Below are 26,440 nucleotides of genomic sequence, written 5' to 3' on the forward strand. Positions count from 1 at the left end.
CTCAAGAAAATATTTTAAAGTTTCTACATGCCAAATTTTATTGATTAGCCTGAGTTCCTGTTATGGTCCTGAATCAGAACTTCTGTGTTTTTCTGGTTATTTCCAGTATATACTATATTGTTAACAAGTACACAAGACTCCTGTCAAGAATTGCTTAAAATTTTGAAATCAAATCATACAATAAATACTGAAAAACCATGAGAGAAGTGAGTAATGTTAGAATGCACCTGAGTGACTGAATGCAGTTGTTTTCTGAGGCTATTTTAAGAGAGAAAAAAATTACCCATTTGAGGTTTAGTAAGAAGAAAATTAAAACTATGTTTTTATAGACAATTGCAGTATTTTGGGATGACTTTGGCAGTGGCTTCCTGTCAGCAGTAGGATGAGGGGAGAATAAGATGTAAAAGCCCATGGATGGTGATAAGGATGGAAATAGGCAAAAGTTGAGACTGCACATTGCCAAAAAGTGGAATAATTGTGGGGAATCTTTTGTTGTGAAGGGACAAGGGTTGGTGTTTGTGTGTGTTAAATATCCATCTGTATTGGTGGTGTTGGTTTTGGCCCAGTCCAATGGAAGTATCCGAACCCAGGTTGGATGGAGCTCCTGGTTTAGTGGAAGGCATCTCTGCTCATTCAACTGGGTCTATAAAAGACCTTTGTGACCAGGGGTGGCTGCATGGAAACTGCGAGGCCTCTGGGACACGGGGAAGCCATGCCCACCAGGCATTTGTGACCCATGGTGACATCATGTCAGGAGGCCATTGTGACGCAGGCCCATGTCACAGCCATGGGGGCTATAAATGCCTGCAGTGACCACTCGCAGGAGAGCAGCTCTCTGAGGAGGCAGCAGCTTCTCAGGAGGCAGCAGCTCACCGGGGTGCCCATGGCCAGTGTCTGGCAAAGCACCCTAAAAATGTCAGTGTGGCAGGAGGCGAATGCCCACAGCCAGCCCTGTCAGTTGCAGCCACTGCTGCACAAACGGCGTGGGTCAGCAGCAAGGCAGGCCCTTCAACTGCCACGCATGCAACCCACACCTGTTGGGCAACTGTGCACTGGGAGGCAGCCATCTTGGAAACACCTGGAGCAATCTGACACACAGGAGCTCATCAAGGTGCAGCAAGGGCATGGGGACAACACCGGCAGTGACCTCTTTAGAGACCTGGGCCCATATCTGTGTGAGAACAGGTCCCTCAAGTCCACCTTGAAAACCAAGTGGTTGAGTGAATGCCAAGAGGCGGGGGGAATTTGTCGGCTAACCCAGCCAACTGTGCCTCGCAAACGGCTGTGCCAAGAGGATGACGAGGCTTTGATTCATCATCTGAAGGAGCTGGGAGACAAAGTCTATGATGTGATGTTTAGAGCCATCTTCTCCTCCCTGGATGACAAAGCAAGCCCCGGGACATCCAGGGGCACCCTCAGGGATGCACCAAGCCCCACCCTGGAGCCAGCTGCAGGCCCCTCGGCGCTGCACAGCCCTTGCAGTGCTACCGAAGACGCTGCAGGAGAGACACCAAAGTGCTCCGAGCTGGTGTCTCTTGACCAGTTGTTGGCTGAACTGGGCCCTGTCTCGGACAACTCGCTGTCCTGTGATGCTCTCCTCAAGGACTCTGAAGGAGAGACAGACAACAACGCAGAGATCGCACCTCCCAACCTGTTGGCACGACTGTGCTCTGCTTCTGACGACTCGCCGTCCTGCACCCTTCCAAACGACCTGCTGGAAATGTGGGAGGAAGAAGTGCTCCATGACAGAGCAGTGCCAGCAGAGAGGGAAAACAAGCCAGAGAGTGCGCTCACTCTCCCTCTGCAAGACGAGGAAGCAGAGCCACCAGCTTCTCCCATGGACAGCGATCCCTGCATTGAGCAGCACAGTGAGCCTCTCCCCATGCCTTTGCTGGAAGACCCAAATAGGTTGGTGGTTTATGCCTTGACTGCCAATCCTGGGGATGAAGCCAACGAAGCAGGCATGCAGGCTGGCCGTGCCCAGGCCACCCCTCCCCAGGAAAAGCCCTGTGAGGATGAGCCACCTGCAGGGGCTTGCCTGGAGCCTGCCCAGCCCCCGGCACACAGTGTTCCTGCTTGCCCCGCTGGCAGTGCCGCCCTCCTGCAGCCCCCAGCCCCACGGCCACGGCGCTCCGTGCTCAAGACGGCCCGGCGGGCTCTGCGCTGGCTCTTCATCTTCTGCTGCGTCGGGGAGCTGCCAGAGGACTGAGCCTGGCTGCCGGCACCAGCATGAGGATGGATCTATGGGACCAGCTGGACCCAAACATCCCAGACCGTCCTCTGGTTGACCTCTTGCCCACTTCACCCCTGCCCTGATCTTCCCCATGTCTCACCCCCACCCCCCCATCATATATCTTCCTCATCTCATCCACACTCCTCCCCCTCGTTCCTTCTGATCCTCCCCTTTCCTATCGCTTCCTATCCCTCTACCCCACATTTATTGTTTAATAAATTCCCCATTGTTAACTTTAGGCAATCGTCTCATTGGCACTTTATTCATGCACAGGCATCTGTCACTCATCGCATCTCAACAGGGGCACACATCTGCACACAGCGCTCCAGTGCCCAGCACAGAGGGGCAATCATTGCCCGCGTCCTGCTGGCCACACCATTGCTGACGCAGAAGGCCAGGAGGCCACCGGCCTCCTTGTCCACCTGGGCACACCTGTCCCAGGGCCTCACCTGGCCCTCATAGCACATAATTTCTTTCTATTCTAAGCCATTGCCCCATGTTCTGTCATTCCAGCACCTTGTCCAAAATCCCTTTCCAGCTCTCCTGGAGCCCCTTCAGGCACTGCCAGGAGTTCTAACGTCTCCCTGGAGCCTTCTCTTCTCCAGGGTGAGCAGCCCCAGCTCTCCCAGCCTGTCTGCAGAACAGAGGTGTCCCAGAATTTGGAGCATCTTAGTGGCAGCTCCAGGTCCTTCTGATGTTGGGAGCCCCAGGGCTGGATGCAGCATACCAGGTGGGATCTCCCCAGAGTGGGGCAGAGGGGCAGAATCTCCCTGGAAATATCCCTGGGCTGCAGGGGAGACCTGCTCTGAGCTGGCTGCCCCTCCTGCCCTTCTCCTCCTCCTGCAGCCTTTGAGGTCTGGAAATAAAATCCATCCAAAACTGAGAGGGTTCTTTTGCCCTCCTTGTTGGCTGTTTGCTTGTCAGATCTTCCTGATAAAATTCCTTAGACTCTCAAGTTGTGGACAAAGTAACAGTGGATAAAGGGATCCTTTGTGAGCTGGTGCAGGAAAAAACACCTGGAAGCTCTGCTGAGTGTGTGTGTGTAATTAAAACATGAAAGTATTGCTGTGCAAAACACTTACTACACCATCCATCACGATCATTCAAAAGAACTGCTGTTTTAAGAGCAGAACCAAATTTTAGTTTGTTTAGCTGTGAATTTAATGAGTTATTTGCTGTTAAAATACTCAGAAAATCTGAAGTGAGAACATTTGTAGGCATATTTGGCATATTGGGCTTTTTTACAAGGAAGAAGTTTTGGTCTTTCAGAGATACTGATTTTTAGGTATTGTGCAGGAAATCAAACTACAATACTTTCTCCTGTTCCTTGTGCTTTCCTCCGTGTGGTGCTGTGTATCTGCAGCAGCACAAGCTGAATTTCTGAGTAATTTTTCTATACATTAAAACATTTGACACCAAGTTCTAGCTTGATTGAAGTAAACATTCCACATCTGTGGATAAATCAGCAACCTGGAACTTCACATGCAGGAATTGTCTGTCACATCTCTTAATGTTTTGACTGATACAACCACTTAAAAGCACTGGCAGATTAGTGGATTCCATTAATAATGACTTAAAATATATTAAATGAATCCTGAATTTATTACCTGTCACATAATTCCAGGCTTAGAGATGAGTGCAGGACAGGTATTCCAGAAGTGAGGAAGATGCACTGTGTTGTGGGATAAAAGGAGATCTTTTAGACGAGGCTGTAGATATTTGAGCTTTGAAGTCAGTGCCATACCTCAACCATTCCTTAGCAGAATGATAAACTGCAGAACATAATTTTACAAATTCTGTTAACATAATTCAAGGTTTTTGATTATTTCCCCTTCATTACGATGATGGGCATTTCAGTGAATTCACAGTGATCTTTTTTTAAGGTGGCACTTTGCTGCAAATCAGGGAGGATTTAAAGCAAAATGGATTAATAGATCAAACATATCACTGAGTAACACAGAATTTCATAAAATCATGGAATGTAGGCAACCTGTTCCAGTATCTTGCCACCCTCACAGTAAAGAATTTGTTCCTAATATCTAACCTAAACCTACTTTTTTTTCGATTTGAAGCCATTCTACCTTGTCCTGTCACTAAATGCCGTTGTAAAGAGTCCCTTTCAGTCTTGCGGGTTCCTTCAGGTGCTGGAAGGCTGCAATTAAGTCCCCCTGAGGCCTTCTCTTTTCCAGGCTGAAAAATTTGTTGTGGAAAATAACGGTGGGAATGATCAAAATCACTGTTGCTGCACCCCAAGCACCTCTGTGAAGTGCTGTGAGGGTTTAAGTTGCCAACTGTAGTTTGTCACCTCCTGCTTTCAGCCATCTCTGTGCCTGTGGATTGATTGACAGATGGCAAACACGATGCCAGTACTTTCTTAGAATTCCAGATCTGGGACACAGTGTACTGCTAAGCCTGATGGTTTTGTTGGACACTGATAGAAATTGTAATGCAGAATTAGTGGACACATGAGTGTGTCCAATAGATTGGGGACCAGGCTTTTATTTTGCTTTTGAAGTCAGTGTTTTACAGTCCATATGCTTGACATACTGGAGTTCTTTGAAGATGTGAAGAAACACTTGAAGGAGGGAGATGGTGAAAGTTCTTCTGGATTCAGAGAAACCTTGAACAGGATCAGAGAAGAGAGTATCAGTGAGGGTTACTGAATACGTAGACTTCAGCTTTCTTTTGTGCAGAAAAAGACATTCACACCCATTTCTCCTGTCATTTTCAAGGAATCTCATACTGTTTGTGACTGTAAGAGTGGGGTGAGAGTTATTTTATGTTCTGGCACTGTTCATTAGATATCTTGTTTTGGTTGCTGTATGTGGCCATTTCTTCGAAGTATGAACTCAGAACTTTTCTCTGCAGACTGTGCCTTTTGTTAATTTTATATTAGTTAGGATAAAGACTCTTTCCTTTTAGATTATAGCAGTGAATCCCAGTAAATGCAGGTGAGCATGGTGTCCAGCTGTGGGAAACTTCAGACATGTTGTATAGTAGTTTTTTAACTGAAAGAGAGATCAGCAAATGAGCTTTTAAAACATGCTGCCTTAAATTTTTTTGAAGATGTATCCTAGCAAGAACTAAGAGCTGTGAGATGCAAGAAATCTGGAGTAAAAAGCATATATTCTTTACATTATTGTACTGATTTGTAACTTTTTAGGGCATGGATTTGTATTAGAGCTCTTAGTGCGAGCTAGGATTTATTTTTGATTTTTATTTGCATCTCATGCATTGATTATTGCTTCAGATTATTATTTCAAAGAAGCACTTCAAAATATGAGAGTACACATAACATGGTGTTATTGCTTTAAGAGAATCACTGAAAACATGCAGCCACTGAACAGGACATTTGTAGTTTAAGTTTCTATTATAATCTCCATTATACAGACAATGGCTAAACTCCCTAATTATTCTCTCTCCGTTTACTAAATTTAACTCGTTCATTGTGTTGGCCTTTCTTTATATTTTTTTAAAATAGCCTATGAAAAAGTAAAATATTTGAATTTGAAGTAGAGAAAGGGTGAGCAAGCCCTGAAACATTTGAGTAATGTGGGCAGTGGGTGAACAGCGTGTAATAACTTACCAGATATCTGCTCTGTAGAACAACATTTTTCCTTGACATCATTCATAAAGCTGTCATCCCCACACCACAATAGAAAGAGACTTCCCTCTACACATTTTACAATATCTTGTAAGTTTGTTTGACAGGGCACATGACAGGTCTATCAAAACTGGGAGTCTCCTGTGACAAAATTCAAGACAACTGGCAATCCTGTAAATGGAAAAAGTGGAATTTATGTATGTCAAAAGCAACCCCATTTTTATTTAAATTTCTAAGAGCTGACTTCTCATTTTTCCTTCTCATTTTTCTATCTATATGAGTTGAAATATTAAATGGGAAACAGGCTGAAATGCTGTCTAGCTGTACCATGCTTTTATAAAACCTTACATGAACACTTGCTTGCTCTACCCTTGCCTCTCTTTATAGTAGTTGGAAAGGATTAAACTAGAGCAAAATTAAGAAATAAACTTAAAGAAATCTTGTATATTTCCCTTAACACATCAGAGCTCAGTGAAGCGGGTAGTTGAACCCTACTGAGAAAAGTTGGGAATTCTACTTGTGCTTAATGAAGTACACAGAAAAGCTGGAGAGAAGCTCAGAGTAGTGATGGACATGGATTCCATCAATCAAGCACAAATGCTGCATTCAAGTGCCTGAGTGCTTGAACAGTTTACTTTTGTGAATTTGGGAGATACTTGGAATGGTGCAGACTGTTGGCCACAGCACTTTTGAAAGTGGTGAAGTTGAGTATAATCCTTAAAAATGCTCAGTCACTCACTCACCTGTGTTACACAGCTCAGCTTGGAGGTGCTCAGGTAAGAGGAGCTGTGGGCTGTGTTCTTTCCAAGGGCTTCCCTGGGTGGCAGAGAAGGTGGCCGGATGATCCCTGCCTGCTGTGTCCTGGCTGCTGCTTTTTCTGAACCTTCTGGAGAGGGAGAGAATTTTCCGTTTGTGGAAGCAGATCAGAAGCTCATGAGGGGAGGTTTTGCAAGAGAGTACTGAGAAAGGGGGAAAAAGGAATGGCTGAAAGGATGGAAGCTCTGCCATCCAGATGTTAGACCTCAGCAACCACAGACACTCACTGGAGCTGCATAAACTGGATCATCATCTCTCCCTGGTGACAAAATGGATTTACATTTTTAAGAAATGTGGCAAAAAAAGACTGCAGAGTTTTAAAGTGAAGCAGGGAGTGCTGAGGATAGGATGTCTGTGCTGCCAGTCACCCCAGTGAGGAGGGGTGGGGGATTTTATTTCAGACTGTCTCTAATCTGACATGATGGACTTGAATGTCTGGTAGTGATGGAGTGCACCTTCCAATTTACCATCACAGTATCATTTCTTTTGGAAAGGGTGTCTTGAGATGGTGTAGCCCAGCTCACCTGGTCAAAGCATGGTCAGCTACAGCAGATTTCTCAGGGCTATGTCCACTCAGATTTTAGATATCTCCAAGAATGGACACTTTAGAAGCTCTTGGGGCAACCTGTTCTAGCATTTATTAATGCTGACAAAAATGAAGTTCTTTGTTGTGATTAAAGGGAATTTTCTGTATTTCATTGTTCCTCATCTCCCCACTGGAACCCAGCTGGCTCCATCTTCTTTAGGCCGTCACTCTGGGTGTTTATATCCATGGGTGGGATCTCCCTGAGCCTTCTCTTATCCATGCAGAACACTCCAGTGTCTCCTCAGGTGGTCAAATTCCTCAGCCTTTTGGTGACCCTGGGCAAGACTTGCTCCAGTGTCTGTCTCCGCTGGGCTGGGGAGCCCAGCCCTGGGCACAGCTTTCCTGAAGGGTCTCAAGCAGGGCTGAGCAGAGGGGAAAGATCACCCCTGGCCTCACCTGCTGGTGGTGCACCTAAAGCAACCCTCCTAATTCACCCTGAAATGATCAAGTTTCATTCCTCAAAACCACCCCACAGCATGAACAAAGACAAGAAATAAGAGTGAGGAGGAGACTGACCACAAAAGCATCTTCCTGATCCCAACAAACCAAGTCCTGAAAGTGTCCCCATAAAGTCCCATGGTGGATTATTATCCCCAAGGTGAACTGATTAAAAGAAGTGTAAGAGTATAGTGGGCAAGGGAAACTTACTTAAAAAGCTTCACAAGTTCTGTTCTAGACATCTATTTTCTAGTTACTTATTTTTAAATGGAACCAGTTCTCAGAATACTATAACTTCTAGTGGATGGAAAGAGAGGATGGTAGGAGACAGAAGTCCAGAGGATTCTGTTCCAAAATTGGGCTGACTTCAGGTCCCATCATAATGTTGTGGTTCATATTATCTTGTGGTATTTTAAACTTGGATGTTTTCTTTTTAACATTTTGAGCTTAATTGCAGTTACCTTGGCACAAGTATCAAATATTTGTAATATTACATGTAAGTCTAATGAATTTCATTTTTCAGAACTCATTAGGGTTTTTTGTCTGCTTTGGAAAAGTTAATTTCCTTTTTTTAAAGCCATTTAGCTTTTTTTTCTTTCTGACATGGATTGAATGCTGGTGGGTTGCTTTAGGCAAACAATTACCAATCAACCTTCAAGCAGAATCCTTAGGAGTAATTTACACTTTTCCTATATTAAAGCTGTGATGATGATATGTTTAAACTGATTTCTTGTGTGTCTTTATTTCAATAGGAAAAAGTTACGCTCCTGCTACCTGGGTAAAAATAGATCATAAGCTGCCAAACAGATTGTTTACCATTTGGTGTGATAAAATTAAAATCTTAGAGATGGACAAGAACAACTTGATTCTTTATAATCTTATTATTTTTTTTTTAAAGCAGGGTGCGACACTTGTCATGTAGATGCAGGAATAGGGAGTCAAGTATTGATGCTTCGCTGTTGCTTGACTTTTAAAAGCAACTTTTGGCTGCTGTTCTTCTTTAAAGAGGGTGTCATACAAATTTATTGCCAAACAGTTCCTGACTTTTAAATGATACATTTCCTGACAGTGTTCTAGTCATTAAGCTTAAAAAAGGGGGTGTGGGCATAGAGGGAATTCTGGATGGCTGAAATGATATATATCGACACTTTATAAACAAATCTAACTTCTAAAAAATCTAATTTTAATTAATTATTCCTGTAAAAAAAAACAACAACAAAACCACATAAAAAGACCCCAAAAAACCCCCCCAAAACCCCCCCCAAACCCCCCAAGAAACTCAAAACCACCAAAAGTCTCCCAAACAAAGACAAAAAAAAAAAAAAAAAAAGGAAAAAAAAAAAAAAGGAAAAGATTTTGTTTTAAACCAAGCAAACACCATCATTCTGGTTAAATAAAATGGAATTGGAAAATAAAATTGCTGTTCTAGCATAATTCTTTTAATTGGTTTTTTTCCCTACTCTCTTTTTTTGTCTGAAAATTCAGTACTCTATACAGATATTTCAAGAATAGGAGACTGTGTTTCTTTTGACTACTGACTATTGTGCAATTGCCTGGGATCATACCAAAAATTATTCCTGTCTTTTAGCTGGTGTTGCTGCCATAAATGGAAGGCATTAACACCTCTGTGTTTTTACAATGTGGAGACATTAGCTTGTCTTTTGGTGAAATGATTTCTAACAAAGCCAGTATTTTACTAAGATTTAGGAAAATTAATTTATAAGGAGTTCTTGTTATTTTTACAGAAATCTTGTTTGCCGTAATAACAGCTTTATTTACATTAAAATTTAAAAAAATTCATTTCAGGATGAAATAGAAGTATTATTGTGATGTTTAGCAGAGTAACCCATTAAACATGTATTCTTAGAATCATAATTCTGTAGGAATAGGTATCTAGAGCATCTCATTGCATTGTCTGACCACGAGTGAGTCAGGATTGTTGAGCTGCAACTCTAAATAGTTGTACACAAATAGAATTTTATGGAGAAGAAACTTAGAGATTGTTGCATGTTGTTTTTCTTTTTTCTAGATTAAAACAAATTTGTTTGTTTGTTTTCCTCCGTTAGTCATTTGTTCAAAATGAGGTAAAGACAAAAGCCACACGTGGCATAAGTTGTAAGGTAGAGAATATTCAGTGTATGTTTATGTGAAATAGTGTTTCCATAGACGTTGTTAACAATCAGCACTCCTCCCAGGTTTCTGGTTTTGGTTGTATTTTCCCATTGTGCTCTTATTTCTGCAGAGCTTAATGGGTGGTCAAGTGGATTTCACAGAAAAAGGGTGGGTTTTGCTTAGGATTTAATCGAGTATGGGTCACAGTTGGAAAATGCATGATTATGTTTTAAACCCCTGAAGTTATGAGTCACTGTTTGGGAGTTTCCTGCTGCATATTTATGAAGTGCTCAGAGATGACTCAGTGTGATTTTTAAGTAAGCATTTGTAATCATTTTAAGTGTGTGCTAACCACTTAGGTTGGGAAGTTAGCATCCTTAATAAAATCTAAATAGTGGTTTAAACATCAGGTACCAGGAACTAACTTCCTTCCTTCCTTCCTTCCTTCCTTCCTTCCTTCCTTCCTTCCTTCCTTCCTTCCTTCCTTCCTTCCTTCCTTCCTTCCTTCCTTCCTTCCTTCCTTCCTTCCTTCCTTCCTTCCTTCCTTCCTTCCTTCCTTCCTTCCTTCCTTCCTTCCTTCCTTTTTAATGTTATTTTTGTAGGATGATCTGTTATTTTTAGAGCATTATGGACCTGTGTAAGGAATACAGATGTATCAGTAGTGGCAGCTTGAAAACAGGAATGGTTCAAGTATTGTCTGAGCTCATGCTCAGATATCAGTACCAACCACTTGCTACAGGCTGGTCAAATTGTCACTGACAAGTCCTTTATAAATCTATATTTCTGAGAGAGCATTTTGTTACACCTCTCATTTGCTTTGTGACCTTTGCCTCTGAAAAATTTGTTGGGTGTTTTTGGTAATATCACAGAATTTAAAGTGTATTCTCAACCTTGAGGAATCCTCAGTGCAGGTGGGACTGGAGCCAGGCAGCACAGGCCGTGTCCACCTGGCTGAATTTGCCAAAATGGAGTCAGCAAAGAGTGGAAATTAATTTTGGTGTCATCTCTATGTATGATTCATGTCTGCAATTATTTTTCTTATGTTTTCTGAAGAGCTAAGTCCAGATTCCCTGTCCTGAGGAGAAACTTTTGAGGGAATCACATACAGTGAGTTTACAGGAGCACTGAGTGTATGTTTTAATAGTGTGACTGAAGGCTTGGTTGCTTGGCAGATTAACTTTCAAAGAGCCTGCCCAGGGAAAGAAGAAAGATACATCAGAATGGAAAGTGTTGCTGTTCTGCAACTGGAAGAACCCATTTCTAGACAGACTAGGGGATAGATTTAATTTCTGAAGTCTTAGTTCTTGAAAACTAATTTTGCTGTTTTCTTATTCTGTTAGTTTTGATCATCATATTAAGGAGTAGGAATTTGCACTATTCATTCCATATTAAACTCATTAAATCAGTGATAAATTTAGCTCAGTAACTTTACTGATTTTAAAAGTGATTGTGCTACTGGAGCATCTGTTTCCAACCCAAGTAGCAGCTGAAAAATATTAAGTGCTCAGTCTCTCATATTTATGTGTTAATGTCTGTGCTGAATAAACAGATCTATAGATTAAGTTGTTCAAGCATTCCTCTTTTAAATCCCCTTTCTTCATTTGCTTCTACTTTTGAAAATTCACTAATTGGGCTTATCCCTTCTAATCAGAGGAATTTCTGAAAAAATGAGGATGGTTTAACCCAAGAATTCCAAAGAGCTCCTGTGTAAAAATCTGATCAGTTCTAAGAATCTTTTATATAAATGATTTTTTTTCCCCCTGATTTGCTGATTTGTTTCTTTTCAAGATACTTCAGTTACTGAAGAGGAGGATTTTTATCTTTTAGGGTGTGAGTATAATTTTCCTTCAGGAGTGTGGTACAATAATATTATGAATAATATTTATACACATAGTGAAGGGAGCTGGGTTCTTCAGCAGTGTGTTTTGAACAGTGAGTGGATTCAATGCCTTCGTAAAACCATTTGGATTGGATGGATCCCTGCAATGTAAAGTAGAAACTCTGGACGTGTGTAAGACCTCATACCCTTAGGGGGGTGCATGTGATTCTTCCTTCCTAGCCTGAAATATTATTTTCATATTCTCTGGTGGTTCAAAAGTTTGTAACTTTGACAAGTTAAGTTGGATGTTGCCGTTGGTGAGGCAGAGCCATTAACACAGTTCCTTTACACTTACTGTTGGTAAATATGGAAAAACCAGAACTGAAACTGCAGAGTTAATGATAAGGTACTTGTGTTGGGGTACTGTTGAAATGGGCTTTGTTAATGAAGGGCAGCATCATGGTAAGCAGATCTGTACAAGTTCTTGGAAGCATGTTCAGAGGTCCTGGACAAAGAGAAAATCATTGATACTGCTCACTTGATTCCTAAAACACTCCCTGAGACTCTGACAAAAAGCTCTTTGAGAGAGACAATCGTGCTGTGAGATGAAAGGGAAGGGTCCCATCATGAGCTGAGCTGGTTCAAGGAAAGATAAGTGGCCCATTTACACCCTACAGGATGGTCTCCTCCTAGTTCCTTGGGATTGTGTTGTGCCTGTGCATGCTCATGAAGGGTCTGGGCATCAGGGTGATTAGGAATGTGCTAAAGATCATCAGGGGTAACACACATGAAAACCAGCTCTTAGGGACTACGAGTTTATCCTGCAGCAGGGGTGGGTTGTTGAAGTTTGAGGTGAAGATCAGCACTGATCCACATGTGCATGGTGAAGTTAATGCACATGAAGAAGATGGAGTCTAAATTCCAAGTGCATAGCAATGGACTCTGAATTAACCATTGCAGTGCAGGGCAGAGATCTTGGAAGCATGAGATGCTCTACAAAGGCAAATAGAATATTAGATATAGAATATTAGAAGGTAAAGGAATAGAGAAAAAACAAGAAGATTTTTCTTTGCCTCTCATTGTGTGCTGTCTTGCCCTCTTTTCTCACAAAAGAATGGTGGAAATAGAAGGAACAGGGAAGGGCTGCGTTGAGGAAGAGTGAAACAGTGTAGAAATGTTCAGCATGAAAACACAAAACTGAATAACTTTGTGGTGTTACCCAGGGACTTGTGGTTGTTGCATGTGAGCCTATTCGGGCTTGGTGGTGTTGCTTTGGTGGGAAGGTTGGAGGAGGACTCACCCTCCCATTTGAAGACCTTAGCAGTGCTGTAGGACTTTGTAAAAGTCTCATTTGGTAACCTGAGAGTATATTCTGAGAGGTAATGCTTGTTTGCTGGGTCTGGAGCAGCCAGATGTGGTGTGGAGCCATTAAAGAAAGCTCTGTGCTCGCTGTTTCTGAAGTGAGAGATGACCTGCCTGTGAATGAGCAGCAGCACTGAGCAGAGCTGTCAGTCCCAGCTGCGGAGTCACTTCTTCAGCACTTGCTTCCGGTTTTTCCTGAAGTTCTATCTGAATTGTGACTGGGTTTATATGTTATTTAATTTATGGTTTCATGACATGTGGGGTTTTTATGCTGAAGACATGTTTTTGTTTTGCCCACATCTTGGTTTTATCCACCTCTCACCGGGGTGTGACTTTAGTGAGAAGAGATCTGACAGCATTTGTGCGTTTAGTCCTGGGGACTCTGCCCAGAGGCAGAGGGTGAAATGAACAGGTTTCAGTGAGGAAATAGATGCAGTGATGCTGCTTTACAGCACCCAGCATGTTCTTAGCCATTGTCGGGAGAACCAGGTGGTCTCCACACAGAGAAATTTCCTCTTGGAACGGTGTGTGTATGTCTGTGATTTCTTCATCAATATGTGTCTTTGCATTTATTCTCTCTTTCAACCTTCTTACTTCAGAGTCAGGGCTGGATTTATCCAAAGCAGTGTGGGCAGCTGGTTAAGGGAGGGGATTCAGCCTGTCTACTCTGGTGAGACCCCACCTGCAGTGCTCCATCCAGCTCTAGGGTCCCAGCACAGGAAAGACATGGAGCTGTTGGAGCAAGTCCAGAGGAGGCCACCAAGAGGATTGCAGGGATGGAACAGCTCTTCTGTGAGGAAAGACTGAGAGAACTGGGATTGTTCAGCCTGGAAAAGAGATAGCTTTGGGATTACCTCGTTGTAGCCTTTCAGTATCTGAAGGGAGCCAACAGGAAAGATGGAGACAGACTGCAAGGGACTTGCAGTGAGTGACAGGACAAAGAGGAATGGCTTCAAACTGAAAGAGACTAGGCTTGGTTTGGAGAAAAGCAAAAACATTTTTTACTGTGAGGGTGGTGAGGCCCTGGCACAGGTTGCCCAGAGAAATGGTGGCTGCTCCATTTCCAGAAGTGCTCTAGGCCAAATTGGGATGGGGCTCCGAGCAACCTGGTTTAGTGGAAGGTGTCCCCCGTGCCAGGGGGTGTTGGAATGAGATGGTCTTTAAGGTCCCTTCCAACTGATGGCATTCTATGATTCTGTGATTTCAGAATCAGAGAAGCTATTAAGGAATATGTTCTGACTTGCTCCTCCATTCCTTCTCATCCTCCAAGACCAGCATGTAGGGTTGCCTTGTTCCCTAGCACATGTTTTCCTAACAGATTCTGCAGTTTGGTGTTGGCGGACAGAAAATTCTCCATGGGAATGTTCCACATAAAAGTTACTTGTGTTTAAATTATTTTAAATCTCTCATCTGTATCTCAGCCGAGAACGAGATGCTGTGATAGCTGTGGTCAGCAGTGCTGGGACCCAGGCTGAGGGAGGTAAAACCTCTGAGGCAGCTGAGAATGGGCATCAGCCCCTTGGGCATCCAGCTGCAGTAGTGGCACCCAGGAGACCTGGATGCAATTTGCCTTTAATTAAAGAAGGCAGAATTCCGTGATCAATACAACAAAAAGAATTATGTATTTCCTGAATATTTCCAGAGGGGATTTGAACTCTAGGAGGAAATATTGTCCAGGGGAATTATGCTGTGTATTCCTGCCTTCTGTCTTTAGGAACTTACAACTTGTATTCCAGCTAAAAAATGCGCACAAAATCACTTGTGAATGTGTGGCTGCAATAGTCAATTAGGAAGTGAAGAATTTAATGAGAGATGAATGCTCTTCAGTACAAGATTGCTGGATATTATATTTTATCTGTCAGCCTGTGTATCTGTTTATCAGAGTGACCTTTGATTCACCCTATTTGTTAATGTGGAATGACTACACCAGGCCTGCCTTTAAACTTAATATTATTCTGCTCACATCTCCATTTTCATTATAAACATGGCTATTTTTAGCCTGCACAGATTCAGAATATGCCTTGTAAGCTTAAGGGGGATTTATTGAGCTCCTGTGTGTATTCACTAGAGATTCCTTGTTGAAGCTTACTGATTTAGAACTGGGGAGGGGTAAAATGTACTATTTAATTCCCAGCATATGCCTGCGGGAGCTATATTTAGCTTCAGCTACTTGTCATTGCCATTGTGCTATTTTTACTAAGAGATGCAGCACTTCCATTGTTCAGGGGTTTAACTAGACAGAAATGTGGATGGATGAGCTCCATAAACTCTGGTGTGGTGCAGGAATTGCTGCTAAAGTCCATGTGTGTGCACTGAGGGCACTTGAGTAACACTGCACCAGAGCCCTGCACAGCAGGCACCTTGTTCACTAAACAGGGTGTGTAAAGTCACCTGGTTAACACAGGTGCTAAAAATTAAATTTAATTGTGTGTTAGACTGACAGAGAAGCTTAACAGGAGTGACAATGTGAGCTTTGTTTGTATCTGAACATGTAAAGGTCTGACTTGCTGCAGAGGCACGATTTATTTTATTGCTTAATCAGTTGTTAAGAATTTTATCCTGGCTTTTGTAGTTGCCAAGTGTATTTTTAATGGAATACAGAAGAGAAAAATTAGCATGGAGAGTGCGTGCTGCAGTTGGGTCCATGAGGATGACTACATATGCACTACAAGATCATTACATATGCATATCCTTTTTATAATGCTATATCAAGGCTCCTGCTATCAATTACTGCACTGTTTGGTGCTCTAAGGAGCAATATCTACAGGGAGAGTCTCCTTTTCTTACTTGGGGAAAATTGATCAATGAAGTGTTCCAGTGGGTTCAGATTTGCTTCAGAATTGGCATGCACAGAAAAGTATAGGTGCTTCCTGCCCTTTCTTGGGTGCTTAATTTCTCTGCTTAACTTTAAACATAGGATTTATGTTTTAGCAAAAAGAAGAGGACAGTCATAACATCTCTGAAAATGCAAAACCCCTAAAGGATTTTACGTATCAGAAAATCAGACAGGTTTGCCTTGAGTGAAGAGACTGATACTGTCCAGGAAGAGTTCAATGAATAAATCTCTTTCTGTAAAGCAAATGGATCTCTTCCTGCCAATCTCAAGTCCATGGCTGGACTTGATGATCTTGGAAGTCTTTTCCAACCTTAGTGAATCCGTGACTCCATGATATCACTGTGCACTTACCCCACCAATTATTTTCATTTAAAAATTCAATTTATTATATAGTTTCTTTTTTTTTTTTTTTTTCTTTTTTAATAATAATGAAGTGGTGTTTTCTACAGGCAGAAAACTTCATAAATATTTGTTGGTGAGTTCAAATTCTAATCTTCATTTTTAACATGGACCTTTCTTGGGCAGCATAAGATTTTGCTAGACACTAAAGACATTAGAGAGAAACAATTTGATTTCAACCGAAATAATACTCACCTTGAATTAACCCTTGTGAGGGTTAAAGGCTTGATGCTCTCCTCATAATAACTGCTAAATTCCACTTCTCCTCCCAAATGTCCTTTTAATACTAGCATTTCAAGTGAAGGAAGGTCTGGATGTGGAGGAATGTTGTGAATTCCTGCATGGAAGAAGCTTTGGGGGTATCAAGATCCAAGTCCTTCAGGGCTGAGTTCAGCAGCAAGAGTTGGGTCCAGAGACTCTAAGCTAAGTAGTTGGCCCTAACTCAAAACCACAGATTCCAGCAGTGCTGTTCTTTCCTTGGGGATGAATAAAGACACAATGCTACTGTCATTTAACTGAAAGATCTTTTCGTATTGGATTGGAGATTTTTGTCCTCCCAAGGAGAATTATAGAATCTGAAGGTAGCCAGAAGTGTCTCTGCTTTTCCTCTTTAGCAGTGTGGGAGTGGGTTTGTTTTTTTTTTTCTTTTATCCTCCTGAGTACAAGTGAGGAGGAGGATATTCAGCCCATGGACATAGAAGCACCACTTGCTTTTCCCAACATTGCTGTTAAGCCTTCCTTTTACACAAAATCATCCTTTATGCCTCTTTTTTATACAGACTTTTTTTTTTTTGTCAGATTACCATGTGGAACCATGGGCTGTAGACTCAGTGATGAGGGGAAGAATAAAAATTACAGGTATTCTTTTGTTAGACCATTATAAATAAAGCTCAAGAAAGTGCTAATCTATATTAATCTTGATAGCCAGATGAATACTTAGGCAGAGCTGTGTGCATTTCCAAATGCCAGCACTGGGTTTTGAGCTCAGTGCTAAACATAGACATGGTCCTTGTGTTCACAAATTGCTACAAAGTGGATGCTTGATGTATTTGAGTCTCATCTTCCTTGGTTTCAGCTATTTAGGCATCTCCATTTCCTTCCCAGTGCTCACTTTTTGGCCTTTTCCTTAAAAATAAAGATTCAGCTGCGTCCCGTGTCCTGTGCTTGTGTCTGAAATGTGTTGTTGGACCAGCATATCCCACGTGCTTGGATTTAAATCTTGCAGCTTGCAGGACTGAACATTTTTGAGGTTGATCCAGTACTACATAGTTTTGGGGCCATCTCTGGTGTTGTCAGGAGCTTGAGCATTGCCAGGGTCACCTGCTGCCCTTGAAAAGAGTGTGGCGAATTGGAGAAACTCGCTTTCTCCTTCTGACTGCCAGATCATTTAATTAGTTACAGCTAGGCAGCTGAAATTCCTGATCCATGGTTTATTTACACAAAGCTCTTTAAAGATTTTAAGCATTCCACACAGTAGAAGAAATGGAGAAATTAATTTTGTTGAGACAGATCCTCTGGTGCTTTTTGTGAGATGGAACTAATGAAGTAGCACATTTTTATTTCTTTTTTTTTTTTTTTTTACTGATGAGGATTTTACTGATTGTTGGTTCGAGTTGAGTATGGGAGTGGAATGGTCAGAGAAGAGGAGGAATGAGGGAGAGAGGGAAGCAGAGACAACTTAACAAAATTTGGGTTCATAGTAAGTTTAAGGGGGAAAAATCTCGCACCCAAACTAGGAAACGCAAGGCAACAGGTGAGAAAATGGGCTCAAGTCAGAAAAAATGGCTGAACATGCAGGAATGTGTGGAGCCAGTGCTGCTAATGGAAATTTGGGTGAGAAGCAGACGAGAAGCAGGATGGGATTTGGGAATAAATCATGTTTACAGTTGACAAGTAATCTGTATTTTTTTTTCCAAAGTATATTTGAAGGTTGCACACTTAGAATAAATTTTTTTTTCAAATTTCAAGCCCTAATTGCATAAGAAATTATACTTACTAATGAGAATTGTGTTCTAGAAGCCATTCAGAAGCTAAAATGGAAAGGTTATGTTCTGAATTTGTATATTCTTTTAGTGTGGTGTTCTGGTATTTCTTTAGTCATTGCAGTCAGCATCTGCAGTTCCTCAGGAAGAAACTGCCTGTAGCACCAACATTTCATCTTCTATTGAGTGCTGAAATCTACTTAGTGCCATTTTTACTATACTAAGGGAATTTAGAAAAGACCTGCAAACACAAAGTATGTGAGCCTTGCTCACAAATTATGGTTTATTAATTTAACTATGAAAACCAGTAATAATATTTCAAAGATTATGTTTCAGTTTGGAAAAAAATGGAAGACAAAATCTTGCTTGGCTCCCTTAAACACAAAGAGAAGGATGTGGGGTGATGGGCTACTCCATGAAAAAAAAAAAAATAACAACTGAATCTTCTGGTGCTTCCAGTAGCAAGATACACACAGGGATAAAGTCAATTATTGCCAGTAAAATTGTTTAGAAATAAAGAAGCAAAGAATAAGGAAAAAAATTGACCCAGCAAAATGAGTGATGTAGGACTTCTACCCAGGAGCTTCTGACCTGAACTGTTTCCAGCCTGGTGAATTTCACAAAACCCAAAATTAAGATGTATAAAAGTAATTTTCCTCAGAAATGAGGAAAATAAATGAATATTTTATTGTTTACTCGTTTACAACACATTTACTATAAATTTGAGTTTCCTGAGTACTAATTCACGCCCTGTGTGTCATTCTCACTGTTGGTGGTTTCTTTGCTGATTATTTCTAATTTCGCTGTTCAACAGTTTTTAAAAGATTTTTACAGCTTGTTTTTGAATTCTTCTTTTTAAGAGAACGACATTTTAAATGTTTTTCATATATTGAAGATTTTTTCTTAAAAAAAGGTCTGATTATGAGAATTGCTAATATTAAATTAAGCTGATGCTTTGTGTTCTTCTATGGAAGTTTTATTTTCCTTTACATAAAGCATCTAATGATTACATCTCTGCGGGTGGGCCCTCATAGCCTTGATTTATAGTTCCTTAACATGCTCTTGGCCTAAGACAAATTCTTGAGCTAAAAGCGTGTTATTTGCCAGGCAGAACTCTGAGCACTTTTTTGGGGGGCAGATTTTCTTGAGTCTGGTATTCAGTCAACCATCTCTCAGTTGAGAAGAAGAAGAGAGAAAGGACTGAGCACCATATTTCACTTACCAGCACAAGAAATGCCTTTCACACAGCTTTTGCCTCCTTCATTTCTCTGTTTCTTTTGTCATTGCCTGTTTTGGAGTTTTCTGTTCTCAGTAACGTTCCAGCTTCTGCATGAACAGCAATAATCTGTAGAATTAAATGGAAATTCTCTTTGGATTTGACTCTCTGCTTCTGTACAGGAAGTACTGTGGTAATAGTTCAGTAGAAATACTTTCCCTGAGCTCTGGACTGCAAGTGAGTTGGCAATACAAAATCAGTGTTACAGGTGTTTCTGCTCAGAGTCACCACTGAGGCATTGGCAGGTGGGTGCTGACTGTTGCCAGTGAGTGAGGAAACTTTAGTGCCCAATGGTTTGTTTTTCATTTGTGGCATCAAACCTCAGTTCCTTTCTAACTTTGCTTTAAATTTTATTACAAGAGAACAAATTGGTGCCAGCTCTATGCTGAAAATACTTTGAGGACAAAATGCATGAAAAACCAAACCAGCAATTTTTGACAGTTTATCTGCAGAATATTTCTGATAGGTGTCATTGATAGCGGCTGCTGCTGGTTAAGAATCTCTCTTATGGAACTTAGATGCAGAAACATTTTTGTTTCCTTTTCTTCATCAATAGAAGGAAGGACCAATGAAATCATAAAAAAACTTACCAAGCCAAAGCCATCACAGTAAATATTTACACTTGAATTTTCAGAATGGAACTTTGCCTTAGAAACAAGAATCCCCCAAAACATTCAGTTTTCTGAATTTCAGATGTGTTCAGCAGTTATCAATAGGCTTCTTTTCCTGCCTTGCCCTGAGAGCCTGGTGTACTCCCTTCCTTCCTTCCTTCCTTCCTTCCTTCCTTCCTTCCTTCCTTCCTTCCTTCCTTCCTTCCTTCCTTCCTTCCTTCCATCCATTCATCCATCCATCCATCCATCCATCCATCCATCATCTGCATGCAGAATGATGTTCTGGACACCCTGCCATCTCATTTTCAGTCGGCAGTGATGCAATTTGCAGAAATCTAAGAGATGCTATTGGGATTTGTAAGGATGAAGAGATTCTGCAGCTCAGGCTGTGATTTCTGAAGGTTTGACAAGGAGTCAGGATACAACATTCTTTAAATTGGGGGCTGTAGTATTTGGGCCTTTCTCTGCAGATTCTGTGGGAGAGAGTGGTAAATGATTTTAAATTGGTAGGTTTATGAAAGTGTAGGATTTCTTTCTTTTTTCTATCACAGAGATAGAAAATCAATATTTCATGTTATAGGTGGAGTAATTTTTGAGGTCTTAAAGGCAATTGAATTTTGTTGTTGTTGTGGGGTTTTTTAATTTTTATTTCTATTCATACTGCATAAATCCTAAGTAATAAAAATTTCTCTAAACACCTGAAGGGTCCTGAAAAAAAATTCTTTCCTTCAGTCATGCTCTTCACCTACACATCCATCTACAGTCCTGATTTAAAGTCTGGCTGATGTTTTTTCCTTGTGTGCACGTGCACATTCAGAGACTCCTGCAAACCATCATGGCCAGAGAAAGAACAGAGGTTTGGCTGTTCTGCAGTTCTCAGAATCTCTTGTCTCCCCAGTGTTTAATGTGCCCAGTTAGATCTTACATTCTTGGTGAGAAGGGATGTCCTGCTGCTGTCTGGATTAGTAGAAGATGGTTGGATTTCCTTTTCCCTGTTCCAGTGGGATTTCGGGAGACACAGCATCATCAGCAGGATTTCTCCCACAAATTCCTCACTGCAACAGGGACCAAGATTATGATGGTGCCCTTAAACTCTCCTGCTCATCAGTGGCACATAATGGTTGCATTTTAAGCCTTTTTCCTGGAGGTTTTTTCACTTGGTGGAGGATGGAAAGGAGTTTGAATCTGGAATCGTGATGCTCTGTGACCTTTCCAGCTGAAATCTGTGATGTGTTTACCTGTAATGACATGGGGCTGGGCCTGCTAAAGCAGCTTTTTGCCATGGTCCCGTGTAGAGTGAACCATGGAGCTTTTCCCAGCAGGAGCCTGTGAGCATTACAGCAGTCATACAGAACATGCAGAGTTTTCACCATGCCCTAATTGAAACTGAAGTCCATTTTCCCATTACAACATAAGCAGTGTCAGATCCCTGCACTCACAGAGCCTGTCTCTGATTTTTATGAAATGGTCCAGTTGGTTAATTAGGATGAAGTATGTTTTGAATGGTTTTGTGCTTTTTTATTTTTGTGTTTAATATTGATTAGCTCTCCTGACATAAACTTGAGTTCATTAACTACAAATTAGGAATTGACATAAACAGAGTAGATGGGGAGGTCCGGAGTGCCCAGTGCAGGGTTTTATTTGTAATGTAAGGTGACTCTCATGAATTTTAATGAAACTAAATTAAGAATTAAAATTAGTCCACTTAAAAGCGAGTTGGAAATAGGCAGAACAGTTAAGTGCACACATACAGCAGACCATTAAACACTTGATTTTGGTATTCTTTAAATCACTAGATTGTGGTTATTTTAAGAAAATGGTTCTGTCTGGGTTTCTTTTGCTTCAGCCACACTTATAAACAGAATGGTATTAAACAGAAATGGGTTTTTTTGTAAGCTGGAAAATGCTTAGATTGTTCCTTAGAGCTCATGAAAAAAAATAACAGGTCTCATAAATTTTTTTGTAGATCTTCAGCTGAAAGGCAGAGTGCTTTTACCTATCTGAGGCTTGATGGTGTCTGATAAATAGATTTGCTTTCCTGGATAAGTTGTTGACTTGAATGTTGAAACTTTGGTGTTTTTTGCCTTTTTTTATAAAGAATGAGCTAAAAGCCAAACAAAGGTGAAATTGTTGCTGTTTCTAAAGCCTTTTAAGATGTGTCCATCCTTCCAGATATAGGCTTCAGCATAATACGTGATGTCCACCTTGGGGTGGAGGGCTGGCACTGCCTCTGTCCTTGCTCTGAGATGTGGCAGCAGCAGCTGCCTGAGGACCAGAATAAACATGTGAGGGGAAAAAAAAAAAAATCCAGTGACATTTCCCAAAATCTCACCTTGCTTCCAGCAAATCATATTTCAGGAACATAATGAAAGAAGAGGTGGTGAATAATCTCTTTGAATCAATCAAAGGGTTATTCTGACCTTGAACACTGATGATGACATGGGGAACTGTGCTGGGACAACTTCTCCCATGCTGTTCATCGAGGGGAAAGACACAAAGCCCCAAATTTCCTCACAGAAGTGTAAAGGGCTCAGTGCTGCTGAGAGTAATGAGTGCTTAAGGCTCATGCTAGAGAATCATCCTCGTTTTTATTATTTACTAGCCAGCCGTTTCCTATAAAATGAACACAAAGACAAGGTGCATGTAATTAGGTGTTGTTCCAATCTATCAGTTCATGGACATGAGAGTAAGTTTGCAGTGACCTGTTGAGAGACCAAATTCTTTTAGCTTTGTGTAACCTTTATCTGCCCCCAGACTTTGAAGCTTTTCCATTTGATTTTGCAGATAGTGAAGTGGTGAATATTTTCCAAGAGTATGAAAGAGTGGAGCATTTAATAAACCCTAACTCTTTTAAGCAACACTTTTCATTTTTTTCGATGTTGAATGTGACATGGAGAGGAATTATGTAAAGGGAAGTCCAGCTGACTTTGTGCTGCACTCTTTAGTTTTCGAAAGGATTAGGCAACTGTTTGCCTAAGCTGCAGTTATTTGTTAGGTTGCCTTTTTTCCTGAGATAACAGAATGGATGGGTTAGGAAAGCAAATTTGCAAATCACTTCTGTGGCCTAATTTAATTGAACTTGTGAAATGCAGAGTAGTAAAAAATAGCTAACAAGGCATTGACTTTTATTCCTCTAGACACTGGAAGCCATTCTGAATTTCAAGTACTCTGGTGGACCAGGACATGCTGAAGGATATTACAGGAACCTTGCCCTGGGCCTCCATGTGGAGGTGGAGCCCTCCGTTTTCTTCACTCGCATCAGTACCCTGCCAGCAACAAGGTGAGCCTTGCCATGACTCTTGAAATCTCACTCACTGTCTCTGTTCTGTTGAACAGAACTTAAAGACTACATTGGAAACATTTTTAATATCATCAGAAACATGGAGGTAAAGAATTACGTGAAGAAATTTTCGAAATTGCTCATTTAGGAGTTTATTGAAGCAGTTTATGTGCATTCAACAGCTTCTGAGGTTCAGACATTTTCTCATGCTGATGTATCTTAGCAGGGACAGGATATCTCGTGTTTATTGTACAATTTGATGACTTTTTTCTGTATCTCTTAGCAGTTGTGGTGTGTTGTGCATTACAAAGTTTGATGTTTTTATAACAGAATCGTACTGAAAATGCAGGTGTGAATGATGTGTCGAATAAATGGTGACCAGACTCTCCTTTTGTGTTTGTTGTCTCTTGTAAACCACAGAGCTGTTTCACATGTCATAGTGAATATTAAAAATCAAAGCAACACTTGGTGGTGTTCAAATGCTGTGGTCATGAAAATGTTTGAATAAAATTTATCAGCCACTGAATGCAATCAGTTTTAATAATTAGTAGGATTATTGTAAAAAACCCTCTCTGTGCATTGAGAGCAAGAATTTGGTTTGATTAAATTCTGAGATTATTTCAGTGCAGTTATGTACGCAACACTGATAATAATAATAGCTGAGAGGGAATTTAATTGATCCAAGAGATTCCTACTGGGCCTGGGACCCTTTCATGACAGGCTTCTGAAATTTAAAGATGGGCAAGAAGGAAATGCTAGTCTAGGAGATACTGGGTGAATATTTAATTTTCAAAGAAAGAGTTGAGTCACCAGTATCATACCATGGCAGAAATGTTCAAGGATAGATGGACAGCCTGTGGCAGCAACATGAAAAACAGGGCTGTGAGCAGAAGAATTTAAGCCCCAAGGAAAGTTTCAGGCTTGAACAGGAGGAAAAGTTGGAGAGTCTGGAGCAAGAAGAGTGATAAGATAGGATTTTTGCTAAAACATGTGTTTAAAGCAACTTCTGTTCCTGCTGAAGGGAAGATGACTGACAAGGGAGTGGAGTTTTTAATCATGACACTGCCAAGAGGGAGGGGTTTCTGTTCTTTCCTACAGGTGATGACAGAAAATGACGACCTTTGGAGATAGCAAGGGAATTTTAGGTTATACAAAGGTATTGAAATGCTGCACTAGTTTTTTAAGAAAATGTTCAAAAATGAGACCAACAAGATTATTTTTAGTGAGCCATTTGTGTCCAGCTGTTATAAAACCATATGGCTCTATTAGTAAGCAAGTTTCTTGAGCATTTTGCTGCTTGAAACTGTAACATAACACAGTTTTATTTTTTTAGGAGTTGCTCAAATAAAGCAAGTTTAATGCTGCTTGGTAAAGTCAGAACACGGTATCCGGTACAACTGTTTGCAAAATTCTGGGCCCCTTTTTAATGATGTTCAGTTTCATCCCTGCAATGGCACATTCTTCAGCCTTTGTAAGGTTTCAAGATGGAGTAAGTGACGTCTCTTAAACAACCTTCGTGTCTCTTGAAGTATCACAGCATCAGCTAAAAATAGTTTTCAAGAAGACTCATTATACAGGTTAAAATAACCAGATTTCGTTCATTATTTGAAGGCACAGTCCCCTCCATTCAGTGTCAAAGAAGCTCTCCATAATGTCTGTCTCTCTCCAAATGTGTACTTTTAATGGACGGGCTGCTCTGTGGTTCACTGCAATTCCTTATATTTACAGGGTATATTAGGGGTGAAGCTGCAAACCTTCCATCAAAGCTTCAAATGCAACCTGATGCTTTTATTTGACTCCCCCTTGTTGGGATGTTGGCCTTTTGTGCTTGGCTTCCCCAGCTGTGTTTTGTGTAGGCCAAGCTTATCCCACCCCTGCCTTGTTAATCTGCTCTCTGGAGTTCATGATGCGGGGCAAGCATTTAATCCTGAAATCTTTACGAATAGATGGAGGTGCTAATTCAAAGGCAGAATTTCTGTGTTAGCAGGGCACAGTTTCCCACGTTGTGTGGCAGCTGGTGCTATATTTAGTGGCTCCAATTCAGCCGGGTGCTTCAGTTCACGTTGTGTGTGTTTGCTTCATCGTTTGCCTGTTCATCACACTGATCAGCAGTTAGGTCAGTGGAAACTTTCAGTGGTTTGCTGGTTGGAGATGTAGTTGAAGATGTGGCTGCTTTTAAGGGTGCCTAAGAGCTTCACTGAGTTGGAGAAAGAGACTTTAATATTTACATTTCTCTCAGAAATGTTTTCTTGCCAGACCTGTCAAAAAGCTTTTTGTTTTTGTGTTTTGTTTTTGTGGGTTTTTTTTTGGGGGGGGGGGGTTTGTTGGATTTTTTTGGGGGGGGGTTGTTTTTGGTTTTGGTTTTGGATTTTTTTGTTACTTTAGAGATATATTGTTTGGTAAGTCATGATGGTATTTTGGTGTTATCTCTTACTGCTTGTTCCATACTATTGTCTTTAGTGATCTTGTTCCTTTACTCTTGTGCATCCCTGTGCAGGTTCTCCTTCAGAAGGAGAAGTTGTGGCATTTGATATTTTAAGTTAGAGTAAAAAATGGCAGAAATGTGTATCCCAATCTGCTAAGGATAACTGCTCATCATTAGAGGAAACAAAGTTTGGTTTTTTACTGTTGATCATCTCTGCCAATATCTGAGACACAAGAACAGCAAATTATAACTTTGGGGGTTTTTTACTTGCTCTGGTAAAAACTCAGATCTGATTTCCTTTTGGTTTACAGCTGAGATTTCACTGCTTAAGTACTGTCTGAGGTGCTGAGCTATTTTTGTTTAGTCATTACAAGACATTGTCTTTTATAATTTACCTCTCTAGCTGTCATTTCAGAATGGAAGTTATCATTGCTTTCATTATCTGGGTTAATTTTCTTCCTTTTCTTTTTCATTTTATTGTTTTTATTTTGCATTTTTGCCTCCACAAAAGTAAGAAACATTATCTTAGTGACTCCTGGGCTTAAAAAGTCAAAGCGAACCAAAAAAACTTTGAGCATTGATTCTTCCCTTAGGCCTTTAGTGAAAAAACCTCAGGAAAAATGTTAATGAAAACAGTTCACCCCCCATTGTAACATAAAGA

General features: G+C 41.0%; 1 protein-coding gene across 2 annotated transcripts in view; it reads left to right on the forward strand.

Annotated features, from left to right (window-relative positions):
- Positions 1–26,440, forward strand: part of TRAPPC9 (trafficking protein particle complex subunit 9) — a 443,221-nt gene that overhangs the window by 123,036 nt on the left and 293,745 nt on the right. For both annotated transcript variants that reach the window (XM_066175518.1, XM_066175527.1), the window contains one exon: positions 23,212–23,354. In XM_066175518.1, coding sequence (XP_066031615.1) covers positions 23,212–23,354 — 143 coding nt within the window. The remainder of the gene's footprint in view (positions 1–23,211; positions 23,355–26,440) is intronic.

Source organism: Chamaea fasciata, unplaced genomic scaffold (assembly GCF_029207755.1).
Source record: "Chamaea fasciata isolate MVZ Bird 193981 ecotype frontalis unplaced genomic scaffold, bChaFas1.0.hap1 SCAF_1, whole genome shotgun sequence".
Taxonomy (NCBI): domain Eukaryota; kingdom Metazoa; phylum Chordata; class Aves; order Passeriformes; family Sylviidae; genus Chamaea; species Chamaea fasciata.